This window comes from Saccopteryx bilineata, chromosome 6, assembly GCF_036850765.1.
Source record: "Saccopteryx bilineata isolate mSacBil1 chromosome 6, mSacBil1_pri_phased_curated, whole genome shotgun sequence".
In the NCBI taxonomy this organism is placed as follows: Eukaryota; Metazoa; Chordata; class Mammalia; order Chiroptera; family Emballonuridae; genus Saccopteryx; species Saccopteryx bilineata.
This window is the reverse complement of record NC_089495.1, coordinates 179,644,401-179,659,609: the sequence shown is the minus strand read 5'-3', so window position 1 is coordinate 179,659,609 and position 15,209 is coordinate 179,644,401. Positions and strand designations below refer to the sequence as shown.

General features: G+C 41.8%; 1 protein-coding gene across 10 annotated transcripts in view; it reads left to right on the top strand.

Moving 5' to 3' along the window:
- PLCB4 (phospholipase C beta 4) overlaps positions 1 to 15,209 on the top strand; it is a 387,833-nt gene that overhangs the window by 251,946 nt on the left and 120,678 nt on the right. For all 10 annotated transcript variants that reach the window (XM_066234675.1, XM_066234677.1, XM_066234673.1 and 7 more), the window contains one exon: positions 3,070 to 3,168. In XM_066234675.1, coding sequence (XP_066090772.1) covers positions 3,085 to 3,168 — 84 coding nt within the window. In that variant the 5' untranslated portion in view covers positions 3,070 to 3,084. The remainder of the gene's footprint in view (positions 1 to 3,069; positions 3,169 to 15,209) is intronic.

The window sequence follows — 15,209 nt, the reverse complement described above, 5'->3', positions numbered from 1 at the left end:
CCCATCTCTCTCCATCTTCTTTTTCCCAACACTTGCCAAATTTTATACATAAATATTCAGAAAACAATTTTTGCTGTTATTCTTTTACTATATATTGCTGCAAGTTACATATCCAGGTTTTGATGTTTAATGTTTCATTATTTCTTTCTAAAAAGTTTATAATTGCTGCTTTGGCTGGTTTGTTAACTCAAGAATTACTTAGAACTACAAATTTATGGGGTTTTTTTGTGTGTGTACAGAATTTGTGCACTTTCTGTCCTTAATTTATAAGTTGGCCTGGTTTTGGTCAATAAGACGGTAATCGTAATTTCTGCCTTTAGAAAAATGCTGAGATTTTTTTTATGGCCCAATCATAATTAGGTGTATAAATATATAGTCATTAAACCTTCTGTGTCCATTTTCCATTTCACCATTTTTCAGTCATACTTTCTGTTTCAGTTTGTTCTGCATTCTTTGAGAATTCCTTGGCTTGACTACATCCAGTCATTTTTATTCATATTTTAATATACTTTATAATTCTTTCAAATTCACTACATTTTAATAAATGTTTTGTATTTAAAAAATCTTGGCCCTGGCTGGTTGGCTCAGTGGTAGAGCATCGGTCTGGTGTGCGGAAGTCCCGGGTTCGATTCCAGGCCAGGGCACACAGGAGAAGTGCCCATCTGCTTCTCCACCCCCCCTCCTTCCTCTCTGTCTCTCTCTTCCCCTCTCGCAGCCAAGGCTCCACTGGAGCAAAGATGGCCCAGGTGCTGGGGACGGCTCCATGGCTTCTGCCTCAGGCCCTAGAGTGGTTCTGGTCGCAATAGAGTGACGCCCCAGATGGGCAGAGCATCGCCCTCGGGTGGGCGTGCCGGGTGGATCCCGGTCGGGTGCATGTGGGAGTCTGTCTGACTGCCTCCCCATTTCCAGCTTCAGAGAAATAAAAAAAAAAAATCTTTACAGTTTTATTAAAAGTTTTGATTCCAGTTTAGATGCAAGTGGTAGTGGGGTTCTTGTACAGTGTCACATAAAAAGCACTTTATAAAACCCATATTTGGTGAAACCTAGGCTGTTGTAGCAAGATTTATTCAGGAATGAAATAAAAGATGTCTCTTCTCCATCTGTCCCGCCAAGAATAAAGTCCAGTCTTATCTCCATTAAACCCAATATAAAAACCAAAACATGGATGGACCTTGATAACTTTATATGGAGTGAAATAAGTAAATCAGAAAAAACTAAGAACTATATGAACCCATGCATAGATGGGACATAAAAATGAGACTCAGAGACATGAACAAGAATGTGATGGTAACAGGGAGTGGGGTGGAGGGGTGGGGAGGGGGTGAGGAAGGAGAGGGAGGGGTGGGGGGAGGGTAGGGGCACAAAGAAAACCAGATAGAAGGTGACGGAGGATGATTTGACTTTGGGTGAGGGGTATGCAGCATAATCAAAGGTCAAAATAATCTGGAGATGTTTTCTCGGAACATATGTACCCTGACTTATCAATGTCACTGCATTAAAATTAGTAAAAATAAGATTAACAAAAAAAAAAACACCACAAAGTCCATAGATGCTGCTCCCTGGTATAGCCCGCATCAAAGCGCAGTCCAGTCCGGGTGCTGCTTAAAGCCTGCACTTGGGAGACAGGGAGGCTGGCAGCCCACGCAGCATGGTTGCAAATAGGTAGCGCGTTCCCAAGCAGAAAGGTAGAAAGAAGATTGAAAAAGAGCAAAACAGTAAAAAAGGGTCAGACCTCTGCTCGGCCTCTGTTGGTATTGTTAGACTGGAAAGGACTAGTTTTCCTTTAATCAGTTTCTTTAAAATTTTGCAGGCTTGTGTTGGTTCCTTCCACTAACCACTCAGATCCTTCTTGTGGGCTAGACTTTCAAGCCTCTATGGCTGCCATTCTGGTTTCCATTCTGGCTTCCATTGGGCATGCCTTGAAGTGGAAGCCCAGAAGCACCTCCCCTTCTCCAGCAATGCCTGGGAGAGATTTCTCCCAAACCTTAGGTGAACTGAGGCAAAATAGACTCTGAGGACACAATGGACTAATTAGCCTATGAGTGTTATAACCTTTTAGCAAATTAAGCTAAATGGAATGCTGAAGTTTCTTACTGAAGCAGGCTGTCCAAGTTGAAGCAAACTTTCCAAGTTTCATAAAATATAATACCCAACACCCTTTGCTCTCTGACCCCATTCCTAGCTAGCTACCTGCTTACATTAACAGTTTGATTTCAACAATCTTTTTTGAAAATTTCTGGAATCTGTAGTTAATTATGTTTTGGGAATAGAATGCCCTTTCTCCTCCCTCTGAGGATATCAGCCATCCTTAAGCCAAAGCTATTTGTCTTGTTAAATCTGTTTCATTGGGTTTAAGTTCTTTTACTTAACTGTGTTTGGTGTGTGACCCCTGTGTTCTTGGCATTGCTTAAGTGCTTGGCGATTCTTTGTCATTAAAGTGGTCAGCTTACAGCTGTTGAAGGTGCACCACAGTGCATGAAGCTAGGGAAGGTGGATAGAAAGAACACCCAGCTTTTCCTAGGTACATACAGCCACCCTGAACAATTTCCGGGCTCTCTTTCTAAGTCTAATCTCAGTCTTTGCTAGAAAGCAAGCATTCTGTGTCACTCTTCTGAGGAGGAGTTGACAGAGGACTCAAGAGAGGACTAAGGGTGATTAAAATATCCCAGCTACTCCCACCTGATTCTGTAAGCACCTTCCAGCCCATAGTGCTGGCTTCGCAGCAGCCCTGTCCTATATATAGGTTTAGGTATGTGGTTTCTTTCTTTTATCTAACACCATCTGATATGTGTCTTATTATTTTATATGATTTGAAGAGGGAGGGAAAGCTACACAAATAATTAACTCTGATATTTTTAATGATATTATTTCTCCAGGTTTAGAAACAAGGAAAAGAGAAGTTAGGGGTCAGAGAAAGGGAAAAAGAAAGAAAAAAGACAATATATGGACTTATTCCTTGTGTATGAAGACAAGCTTTTGTGAACACATAAATATAAAGTGATTATTAACCTTTGTTCTTCACTTGTTTTTAAATTTATATACTAATGAGATAATCTTTTTCATTTTCAGGTCTTGAATATAATCATGGCCAAACCTTATGAATTTAACTGGCAGAAGGAAGTCCCTTCCTTTTTGCAAGAAGGAGCAATTTTTGACAGATATGAAGAGGTAAAGAGGTGCTATTAATCTTTTCTCTCAAAACATTTTTAATTATTTTATTTTAATTACAATAGTAAGTAAATAGTCTGACAGAAGTAAGAATATCTTTGAGATTTATAAGTTGGAATAGTTGGAAAGAGGCAAGTTATGAGATAAAATAATGATAATGATACTATATTTATTGAGCACTTAGCATGCGCCAGATGTAATGTTAATGATACTATAAATTATTGAGAACTCACTGTGTGCCAGACAACCTTCTAAAGCATTTTATGTGTATTCTTTAATTCCTCACAACAACCTTATTAGGTCATTGCTATTATTATCTTCATTTTAAAGATGGGTTTCATGTAGTAACAGTTTTTGCTTAATGAAGTGCTTTTGGCAGGCTTTCTACATAAAACTTTCTATTTGTTATAAATGTAATAGTGATTGGGCTTTGTGCTAGTCATTTATACAGAACAGTTTGACCTAAGCTTTGCATGCCTCTGCTTCTGTCACTTATTATTCCTGCAAGGTGGCAAGTGGCACCACGGTTTTTATAGAGCAGGGGTGTAGAGGGCCACCAATCTGTTCAGAAAGTTGAAGTAGGTGGGTTGAAATCTTATTAGCATTGTAAATGCCTTGTGTTTCTTAGCTCGTGATTGAATCTGAGGTGATTGGAAATGGGTGTGTGCAGAAACTGTTGCCTCTAAGGCCAAGAGAAATGTAAAACTTGTTAAGACTGCCTTTCGAGTCAGAGTTGGTTCCTTTCAAACTCAATTGAAAGTATATGCCTTTCAAACTCAATTGGAAGTATGTGGTCGCCCTCCCAGAAGGTCAAATTGCCAGGCTTTTGCATAAGGTCTGTGGGTTGATGTGACTCAGCCCTTGTTAACTTGGTTTTTCACAAATGTGTATCATACTCTTAGATTTATACCATAGTTGCTTTGTTAAATAAGCAAAATGGAGAGAGGCAAGCATGAGCCCCAATGTGGCCTCTATTTCTTCTATCGAATTAAAGGGGAGGGACAGCTGTTTATGTGACTGAAACTTTACTGCTTCTTAGAAAGAATAGTTGATTGCATTCTGCTATAAGAAGAAACAGAAAATGATATTCCACCACCTGAATACAACCACTGTTCATTCTTTGGCAGTTTTCCTTTAGTCTTTTTTCTATTTGTTTTTCTTTTTTTCCCCTTTTTTCATCATTGTGATCATAGAGTACCCTTTTGAAAATGTATCTCAAAGCCTGTTCTTTCTCTACTTAAAATGCTTTCCCAAGTCCCTATTGTAGGATAAAAGAAATTGGTTAGAATGAAATACAAGGCTTTATATAATTTGGCTCAACTTATTTCTACAACCTCACTTTCTACCAATTTCCTATACACACTCTGCTTTAGAGATAAAAATCCAGTGACAATTCTCCCAGTAAACTATTCTGTTACATGCTTTGTATATGCTGCTCTCTCTTTTCGAAATAAGCTTGTCCTCCTTGTTTTACCAGTGAACTCCTACTCATCCTTCAGAACCCAGATGGAAATTTGACACCTCTTTGGTATCTTCCTGGACACATTCAATAAGAATTGATAGCTACTTTGTGCCACTGCTAACCTACCTTTGCACATATTATACTGCATTCTTGTTTATTTAATGTTTTTGTCTCTCCTACTGTACTCTGATTTTCTTGTTGTCAGAGACCATATTTTATCTTTCTCTGGGGACAAACAGAATGCCTACCACTGCTAAACTCACTGTATAGGTCTAGAATCAAAAGGGATCACAATTGATTCTAACTCAATCTAGTTATATTATTGTTTATTTCTTCATTTTCTTGATAATTGAAATGGTGAGAGAACTTGATAATCCTTGGGACCCATGTGAATATCTGTACTTCAACAGATTCAAAATATTAGGGTAAACCATGTGACATTTTTATCTTTTAAACTAAAAATTATGCGTATCAACAATCTGCTATAGTTCAACCCTAATACACACAACCGTTTATTGCAGTTGACTGCTTTTATCTCTACATAGCTTGGCAAAGAGGGCCAAGGATTAGCTTAGGCACATTTCTAAATCTTGTCCCTGGTAAGCCAGGTCTAGTTTGAGTACCAGTGTTACCAAGAGGATGGCCATTGCACTTCATTTTTGTGAGCTGTTTCGAGAAATCTCTCCCTGAATCCGCTAGAGTCTCCCAAAAGATTGGTGGTTTCTAAGGCAGTTTCCCAGGTTCTGGAAAACTAAGATAATTAAAAAATACTATGTGGCTTCCAGTTACTCAGAGAAGTGAAGTGATTAAATGCAATCACTGCTTGAGTATCTCTACTACTATCCTATAAAAGTGCTTTTCTGATAAAGTAAAATGTGATTTGATGAACTCAAAAGTTCATCATCATGGAATCACTTTTTATTTCTCATGATGATTTTCTTTGGTTATTAATCATCAACACCTGCTTACATTTAGAGAATACTGATTACTTGTGCTTCTGAAGGCATTTGCTTTTTCTTTTTTTTTTTTTTCTGAGGTTGGAAATGGGGAGGCAGTCAGACAGACTCCTTCATGCGCCCAACCAGGATCCACCCGGCATGCCCACCAGGGGTTGATGCTCTGCCCATCTGGGGCATCGCTCTGCCACAATCAGAGCCATTCTAGTGCCTGAGGCAGAGGCCACAGAGCCATCCTCAGCACCTGGGCAAACTTTGCTCCAATGGAGCCTTGGCTGCTGGAGGGGAAGAGAGAGACAGAGAGGAAGGAGAGGGGGAGGGGTGGAGAAGCAGCTGGGTGCTTCTCCTATGTGCCCTGGGTGGGAATCGAACCCGGGACTCCGGCACGCCAGGCCGACTCTCTACCACTGAGCCAACCGGCCAGGGCCTTTTTTTCTTTTTTGATAACATCCTCTGAAAATGAGGTAAAACCAGGAGGAGAGAAATTATGAAGAAGTATTAAATACATCTCTATCTAATCTTTCAACTTTCTTAAGTGCTATTTACTAGGATTTAAAAATAAAATTGAACATGATAAAGTAAATACATCTCTTTATAACAACACATCAAACCAGAAAGCCAAATCATCTTTCAAGTGGATGGCAGCCAGTTTTTATTTTTATTTCCCAGTGCTCTAACATTCAGTTCTTTGACTCCATGGTCATTAAGATACAAGGCAACAATAGATAAGCAGAAAAGGGTTGCTTCTATGATTTGTACGTGAACAACAGTGAGAAATAACAGCTGACAGCAAGTGGGAAGAACACGAATTAGACAGAACACAACCCGACCCTCCCTAAGGGGGCATAGCAAAGGGACCACCAGTGAAGGGTCATGAAGGCCCTTAACACCATATGACAACTATCGTAAGGGCCTAAAGAATCAGTGAAACAGGCCCTGGCCAGTTGGTTCAGCGGTGGAGCGTCGGCCTGGTGTGCGGGGACCAAGGTTCGATTCCCGGCCAGGGCACATAGGGGAGGCGCCCATTTGCTTCTCCACCCCCACCCCCTCCTTCCTCTCTGTCTCTCTCTTCCCCTCCCACAGCCAAGGCTCCATTGGAGAGGGGATGGCCCGGGCGCTGGGGATGGCTCCTTGGCCTCTGCCCCAGGCGCTAGAGTGGCTCTGGTCTCGACAGAGCGACGCCCCGGGGGGGCAGAGCGTCGCCCCTGGTGGGCGTGCCAGGTGGATCCCGGTCGGGCGCATGCGGGAGTCTGTCTGACTGTCTCTCCCCGTTTCCAGCTTCAGAAAATTTAAAAAAAAAGAAAAAAAAAAAAAAGAATCAGTGAAACATTAAATTAGGTCCCACTGATGGATTTAAAGAAGGCAGAGACGTGGATGAGCACTCTAGGTCAGGAAAAAAAAATATTTAAATGTTTAGTAACCACAGATTTAAAATTATGTATCATCTTGCGAATAAGTGTAATCGATGCACCTGCATTTAAGGATTATTTTATCACTTCTGCATTTACTGAGGGATTTTTTTGAAGTAGCCCAAAATTTCAGAAACTGCAGAACATAATCTGCATGTAGCCTTTGATCGTATTCCCCTGCCTCTTCTAAATCTGTATTTTTAACCTGACATTACTAGACTCGGAAGTTACTTAAATGCAAAATATATTTTGTTCCTAAGCAAAGCTTGTTATGAAATTATTTAAATAGAGATTTTTCTATTGCAGAAGACAGAAACAGCAGTGCTTCTTAAAACACATGCTACCCAAATGTCTCTAACTCAGCTGGTCTAGACTTTCCTTTCATGTCCATATTAAAAGGGCTGAAGCCTGACCTGTGGTGGCAGAATGGATAAAATGTCAAGCTAGAATGCTGAGGTCACTGGTTCAAACCTTGAGCTTGCCTGGTCAGGGCACAGACAAGAAACAACTATGAGTTGATGCTTCTCACTCCTCCTCCCTTCTGTCTCTCTTTCTCTGTTCTCTCTAAAATCAATAAATAAAATATTTAAAAGGCAGGGTAGGGCTAAAGACCCCGTCCCCTGGCTGCTCAGGGCCCTCCCAGTCTTTCCTGGAATTCCTAGGTGCTTACACTCTCTTGGTGATTAGTCATATCTCCAGTGCCTTCTTACCCTCTGCTCCCAATTCTAGTTTATTTCTCTTCCTAACGCATTATGTTATCAAGTCCCAGGACAGGGACATCGTGTGAAATAGACTTTTACTAAGGATTGGGTGGTGGCAGAGAACTGCTGCACACACCAGGACACATTTAGATGAAATATCTGAGATCACGCTGGAAATGTCAGCCGTGCCATGGAGGTCTCCTTGTCTGTTGTCTTTTGCCCCACCTCCCACCAAAATGAATCTGAATGTTCTTCTTGCTTTTCATTTTTAACCTCTCCCCTATAGTCTTTTTCCAATTTACCCTTTTCCTCTTGTCCATATGCCTCTTCTCAAATATTTTTTTTTAAAAATTCTCCTTTTCAAGCCAACAAGGAAAAATGGAAAATTTTAGTCCCTTGTTATCCTGAGCAGTTTGGCTCCTTTTCACCTCAAATTCTCCTATCCGGACTCCTGAGACCTCCTTCCCTTTTGCATAATCTTGAAGAGAAAGTATGTAGTTAAAACAAACAATTTCAAAAGAGTGTCAACCTAGGACACTGAGATCCCAGGTTCAAAACCCTGTGGTCACTGGCTTGAGCTCAGGGTTGCTGGCCTGAGCCCAAAGGTCACTGACTTGAAGCTTAAAGTTGCTGACTTGAAGCCTAAGGTCGCTGGCTTGAGCAAGAGCACCCCCAGTCAAGGCACATATGAAAAGCAATCAATGAGCAACTAAAGTGATGCAACTATGAGTTGATGCTCCTCATCTCTTTCCCTTTCTCTTTTTCTCTTTTGCTCATGCACTCACGTGCTCTCTCTCTCTCTTAAAAAACAACAACAACAAAACGGATGCTGCTCTCCTAAAGAAAAGTGATCCCCATAACAGAGAGCAGTGATGGACATGGTCTGCCTCTGTGCTGACCATTACTCCGTGTGGTTATTCAGCCCTTCAATGTGGCTGGCAGGACTGAGGCCCTGAGTTCTTATTTTGGTTTAATTTTAATTAAAACTTACATAGCTACATGTGGCTGGTGGCCATCATCTTGGACAGCACAATTCTAGACCATCAGCTCAAAGTAGCATACAACCATATTTTTTAATACCGTCCTCCTTCTCCATCAAAAAGTAACAACTTTCAGTTCACTTTGTTGGAACCAACAAAGTCATCAGCAAGACCAGGGGAGTAAATGTTTTATGGGTGACTCATCTTTGCCAGCACTGGCCCCGCCATCCCCACACCACAGATCCCAACTTGGGCCACCGCTTTTTCTCACCCATGGGACTGTAATGCATCTGAGGCAAGCTGCCCATATGGTCTGCCTTTTTCTGGTAAATCCTTGCTTTCGCCCCTCCCACCTGCCACCGCCCTCTCCCAGCCTACTTCCTCCCCCGTGTGCACACAAATGGAGCCAGTTGGTGTATGCAAATGTCTCCAGGAAACCAGAAACAAGGATGGCAATTCTCAAATCTAGAGGAACATCACTGTGCAGGAGGAGCACAAACCTACAGTCAGGCCCAGAGGCCAGGCTGAATTTCCCAGGTGGCTCTGAAGTCCAAGGTTGGGCCATGAAGTAAAAGTCCAGAAGGCCCAGGCAGCCTACATATCCCAGGCGGCTCAGCAGTGAAGCAAGAAATGTTTCAAATATTATTTCCAAAAAACTGACAACACAACCCTCAGAGAAAAAGTATTTTGACTTAAAGATGTATTTAACTCCTCACTGAGGACACCAGCATGATGATAAAGTTAGTTCTAAACATGTTAGAGGAAGAGGGTTTTAATGCAGTCAGGAGAGAAAAGCTGAATTAAGTACCGAGTAGCTACAGAACCGGTTACTGGTACTGCTCTATGGGCAAAAATACCATAACCTCTCTGGCTGTTCTTTCTACCAGACACAATCAGATGCATCTCTATAGAACAAAAAACAGCTGCTACTCATCTACCTAACTTCAAAGAACCCATGCCCGAAACAATAGTCAATAGTAAGTTAAACAAAGGTACAATCTTCTATAAAAGTAAGTCATTCTTTTACTGCAAAACAAAAGTTGTAACAGCTACTCTGAAAGCTTATTGTACCGATTAGAGAAAATCAGAGTGTACATGCATATATGCTTAGGAACTCACCAAGCGGTAGCTACTATTATACAGTAGTTCAATAGCTTGCCCAAAGTCATTTCTCTGGTGAGTGCTTACCAAGACTTGAATCTCATTACAAAGCCCAGTGACCTCATCACCATCTACTCCACACTCCAAGATAAAGTGCTCCTTAGATTTCTTCGTGTACATGTATCTTAAAACTAAGTGTATTTTCTCTTTCCTACAAATGCAGACGTGGCAGCCCTGCCAACACTGTTGGTAGAATGCTTCACCTGAGGTGTGGAAAGTGAAAGCAGAACATCAGCAAATATGTTCTAGGAATGATCCACCTAGGATATCATCCATAGTAATTACAGAGGAGAACACTGGACTCCTATTTATCAATATTGCAGGATTAATTCATGCCACATTAAAAAAAAATAGAAAAAGAAAAGAAAACACAAAGAAGACATTCTGGGGCTGGTTTCTAGATAGTGCTCTTGTATAACGTTGAAAGAATCTATAACCAACTTCTTATCTGGTTCCCAAGTTTTGGATAATTGAAACTGAGTTGTTCCTACAGGGTCAGGGTATCGGGCTCAGAAAGTAGAAGGTAAAATGGTAGCATATTGCTTGTATTTACGGTGAAGGATACTTACATAGTCATCATAATGATAATATTTGCCTCTCAGCTTTTAGAATCATCCTCAAGGTAGGAAAAACATTTAATTATTCTTGACAAAATCAAATGAAGAATTATTAACTTTCTGGGGGAAAAAAGGGGGCACAGACAGATGTTAGAAAATATGAGGGGCTAGAGGACCTGAAGAAAAGACCAGAGGGTTAATATTCTTAGTGGGAGGTAATGTTGATATCGTGGGTGGTGCATGAAATAGAGGCTTGTGTCTGCTATTTAAAGTGTAAAACTACCAAAAATAATATAATTTCAAATTATATCAAACTATCCAAAAGGATGAGCAAATAGATGCCTTTTCCTCCTTTCTCTGTCTTCCACTCCCAGGGCAGCCTGGTTGCAGCGGGCATCCTGTGTGGGCGCAGGTTAAGAACAGGGATCTGAGAAGTAGGCAGACGCCTCGCCATGTAGAGCAGCAAGCAGTTTCCAAGTGTGTTCCCCAAACCAGCCTCTCAGCATCACTTGAAACCTTCTTAGAAATGCAAATTCTCATGGATGAATCGGAAACTCTGGGGGTGGACCCAGCAATCTCTGTCAATAAGCCCTTCAAAGAACGCCAACTGCACACTCAAGTGTGAGAGCCAGTGGTGTTGAACCAGAACAAGGAGTTTGGATTTTTCTTTCTGATTGTTTTTCAGCAGGGGCTGACAGATCTGATTTACATTTGGAGGTAGTTACATTCGTAGCTGTGTGGAGAGCAGTTTCTGGGGGTGTGGGCTGTGCATGCAGAGAATACAAGAGTGTGGCTGGAGACACTAAGGATTTAAGGAGGGTGAGCTGGAGTCATATTCCTTCCTCTTGATGGCTATTTCTTCGTAGACAATTTCTTAACATCTCTGTGCTAAAAAAAAGCAGATTTTAAAGTGGGTGGGTCTGAACAGTATTTTTTCACCTAAGGATCATATGATTTCTCACCTGTCTGCCTTCAATTACCTTTCTTGTCATCATAGCCATGTGACTCTTCCTCACATATTAAGAAAGCTGTGACTAGGTACCTGGGCACTTAGTGCCCTGAACACAGAAACAACCCCAAGTTGCAAGAGCTAGCACCAAAGCAAGTTTGTGCAAAAACACTCAGGCCTGTTCCTTTCTCCGACCAGCCTTTAAAACAACGGTGCTGGTGATGGTATCAATACTCTCCAGCCGCTGAAGCTTAGAGCCCATTGTCATCTGAGCTTTTGGGATTTAAGGAAAGTTCTGTATCATTTGGCAAGCTTCAGAAAGTAAGTTGACCTGAAGACAAAAGACTATGGTTTGAGTCTTGAGCTGAGATTTATGAATTACGACCTTGAGCTAGTCTTTTCTCTTGTCTGAGATGGCGTCCCTTTCACCTCCAATGGGGACAATATGCCTGTGCCCGAGGCTCCTTGTAAGAATGTATGAGACACTCAGTGTGTGTGAATGTGTCTTCACAGCAAGGGTTCCACCATGGCTGAGACCTCATTTGTTCTGTAAAGTGCTCAGCCAGTCCCTCAACAAACACTGTTGGAAACCTTAAAAAGCTGTTATTACTCAACTCTTAGCACTAATAATAGACTCCTAAAGTTTCTGCCACTAAATGGCTTTTCATTTCTCCCAATTTTCATTCTCTGCCTTCAGTCGGAGTGAGAGGTTGATTATCAGAGGTTCAGGATAGCCTGGGCTCTACTACATAGATTCCTAGAGCACACTCAAGTTTGCGGGGCCAACTGGAGGCTGATTTAGGATGGCCTTCGCGGGAAGGTCCCGTCTCCACCCCAGCTGCTCTGTCATCTTCCTGTGAGCAGGCGGGGCTCAAATCTGTTAGGCACACCCAACTTCCTGCTGCCTTCTCCAGGTTAAAGCATGCTAGTCACAAGGCCAGCCCAGACTCAGGAATAGGGACATACACTTCATTTCTTAATGGGAGGAGATGGAAAGTCACATTGAGAGTGTAGATAAGAGTAGGAATGGAAGATTGTGGCCCTCTTTGCAATCAACCACGGTTGTCATAGGCATTTTTTATGTCATTGATCATCTGATGTTGGAAAGACTTAGAGCAGGGGTCATCATACTTTTTCTGCAGAAGACCAGATATTAAATACTTTAGGCTCTGTGACCCACAGAGTCTCTTTCTCAACTATTCAACTTTATCATTTTAGCACAAAGTCAATCATAGAACATAGGTAATCCATAAATAAATGAATGGACTGTTCCAATAAAATTTTATTTTCAAAACCAGGGGCCAGTTTGATTTTGTCTGCACACAACTAGCTTAGAAGACAAATAATGCTATTTTTAAAAATGGGTAACAAATTGGTATTGATGGTGATAAGGATAATACTTTCATTTTTAGGTAATTGTTTTTAGTTCATTGTTTTCTCTTATGAATGTATTATTTTATTTTTAGTTTAGTCATCCTCCCCCCCCCCATTTACTTTAGAATTGTATCAGCTTTTGCTGCATAAGTGATTGTTCTTGTCTTTCTTTTCTAAGATGGTCCACTTTTTGTCTGTTTATTTTTGCTTATCTTCTCATTTTTATATATTTTTCCCACTCTGAAGTTTCTCTGAATTGGCCTTTCTTCATTTCTTCACAAGGGTAGGAGATAGCTCTATTTTTTAGAGGAATGGAAGCATTTCACCCATGAAATAGTGTCTGAATCCGTCTAGTGGAAAACTCTTACACCGAGACGGATGCTATCCAAGGGTACAGGAAGGACTGCTTATTCATGGCGAGACGTGAGACGCCTCCTAGAAATGGAAATTTGAGTTGGCTTGAGGGAGCCAAACAAAACTACACACAACAGAAAGAAAGTGTGTAGAGATTGAGTTAGTAAACTTAAAATCTAAGGAACTAGCTAAGGAGCAGCCTAGCTCTCTGTAATATTACTTACTGTACTATGCTAAAAAACTGAGCTACAACTCAGTGGCTAAAATGACAGTGCTAGTTTCTTACTGTTTCCTTTCAACCTGACGTGTGAACAGGGAAATGCCCAATATCAGCTCCTTCGCGCCGTGTCTGTGGCTGCAGGTGCCCAGGAGTGCTTGGCCAGGGCGTCCTTTTAACTAGGGTTGCTGAGTGCAGTGTTGCGGGTCTCAGGCTGATGGTGACGAGGCCCAGAGGACATCCTGGCTTCATTCTGTTTGCACAATTCTTTCAGGAATGCACTCCACTGATGCATGTGGTCTAGCCGTTGAATTAACAGAGTTTATTCAAGCGTGAACAAATGAACAGTTGAATGCAGTATTAATACAGCACATTTTTAAGTGAATCATTTTGCCGCCCCTTCTTGAGTAATAAGACTGCATTTCTTTAAACTCAACTTAATAAGAGTGAATTCCCTGTTCCTAAAAATGATGAGGAGATATTTTCATTGTTAACGGTTCCGGTTGTTTTTAGAGAGGGTGCTTTGTAGTGCTTACAGCAGAAATACCTGCCACCCTAAGGCTGGGTACTGTACAAATGGTCTGACAAGTAAATACTATATAAATGTTGTTTCTTTAAAGCCTGTAACAACTCTTGTTAGGTAGGTCGTTTTAGTCTTATTTTTTCAGATTGCAAAACCAGGACTTGAAATGGTAGAATGCCTAGCTGAGCAGAAAGAGTTCATCCTAGCTGGCCTGCAGTGGTTCTCGGAATGTGGTCCCTGACCCCACACTGTTAGCAGCACTTGAGAACTTGCTAGAAATGCAGTCATCAGGCCCCACCCCAAACCTGCTGAACCAGAACTCTAGCTGTGAGCTCAGCAATGCTTGTGTTAAGAACCCTCTGTGTATGGAGTGAAATAAGTAAATCAGAAAAAACTAAGAACTACATGAATCCATACATAGATGGTACATAAAAATGAGACTCAGAGACATGGACAAGAATGTGATGGTAACAAGGGGTGGGGTGGAGGGGTGGGGAAGGGGCGAGGAAGGAGAGGGAGGGGGTAGGGGGAGGGGAGGGGCACAAAGAAAATCAGATAGAAGGTGACAGAGGACAATTTGACTTTGGGTGAGGGGTATGCAGCATAATCAAATGTCAAAATAATCTGGAGATGTTTTCTTGGAACATATGTACCCTGATTTATCAATATCACTGCATTAAAAATTAATAAAAATAAGAAAATAAAAGAACTCTCTGTGTGATTCTGATAATACAGTTCAAGTTTGAGAAGCACTGTGCATAGGGAAAGGTGAGGAGTTTTAGGCTTCCTGAAAAGAAAAAAAAATTATTAAATCCATTTAAAGGTTTTCATAGCTAATCTTGCCCAAACAGGCAATGCAGATAACAGGAGGAAAGAGCTGGTTGGTAAAAGAGACTTCTTTTTCAGGAGGAGTTGAACGTACTGGATTTTATTGCTCTCTTTAAGCTACTTAATCTTAATGTGCCAGGCATAGTGCTAAACATTTGGCATCAGTCATCGCTTGAGACCCTAAAGTGCTTAAAATGAGATCACTTGCCCTGGCCGGTTGGCTCAGTGGTAGAGCGTCGGACTGGCGTGCAGAAGTCCCGGGTTCGATTCCCGGCCAGGGCACACAGGAGAAGCGCCCATCTGTTTCTCTACCCCCCCTTCCTCTCTGTCTCTCTCTTCCCCTCCCTCAGCCGAGGCTCCATTAGAGCAGAAAGATGGCCCGGGCGCTGGGGATGGCTCCTTGCCCTCTGCCCCAGGCTTTAGAGTGGCTCTGGTAGCGACAGAGCGACGCCCCAGATGGGCAGAGCATCGCCCCCTGGTGGGCGTGCCAGGTGGATCCCGGTCGGGCGCATGCAGGAGTCTGTCTGACTGTTTCCCCGTTTCCAGCTTCAGAAAAATACAAAAAAAAAA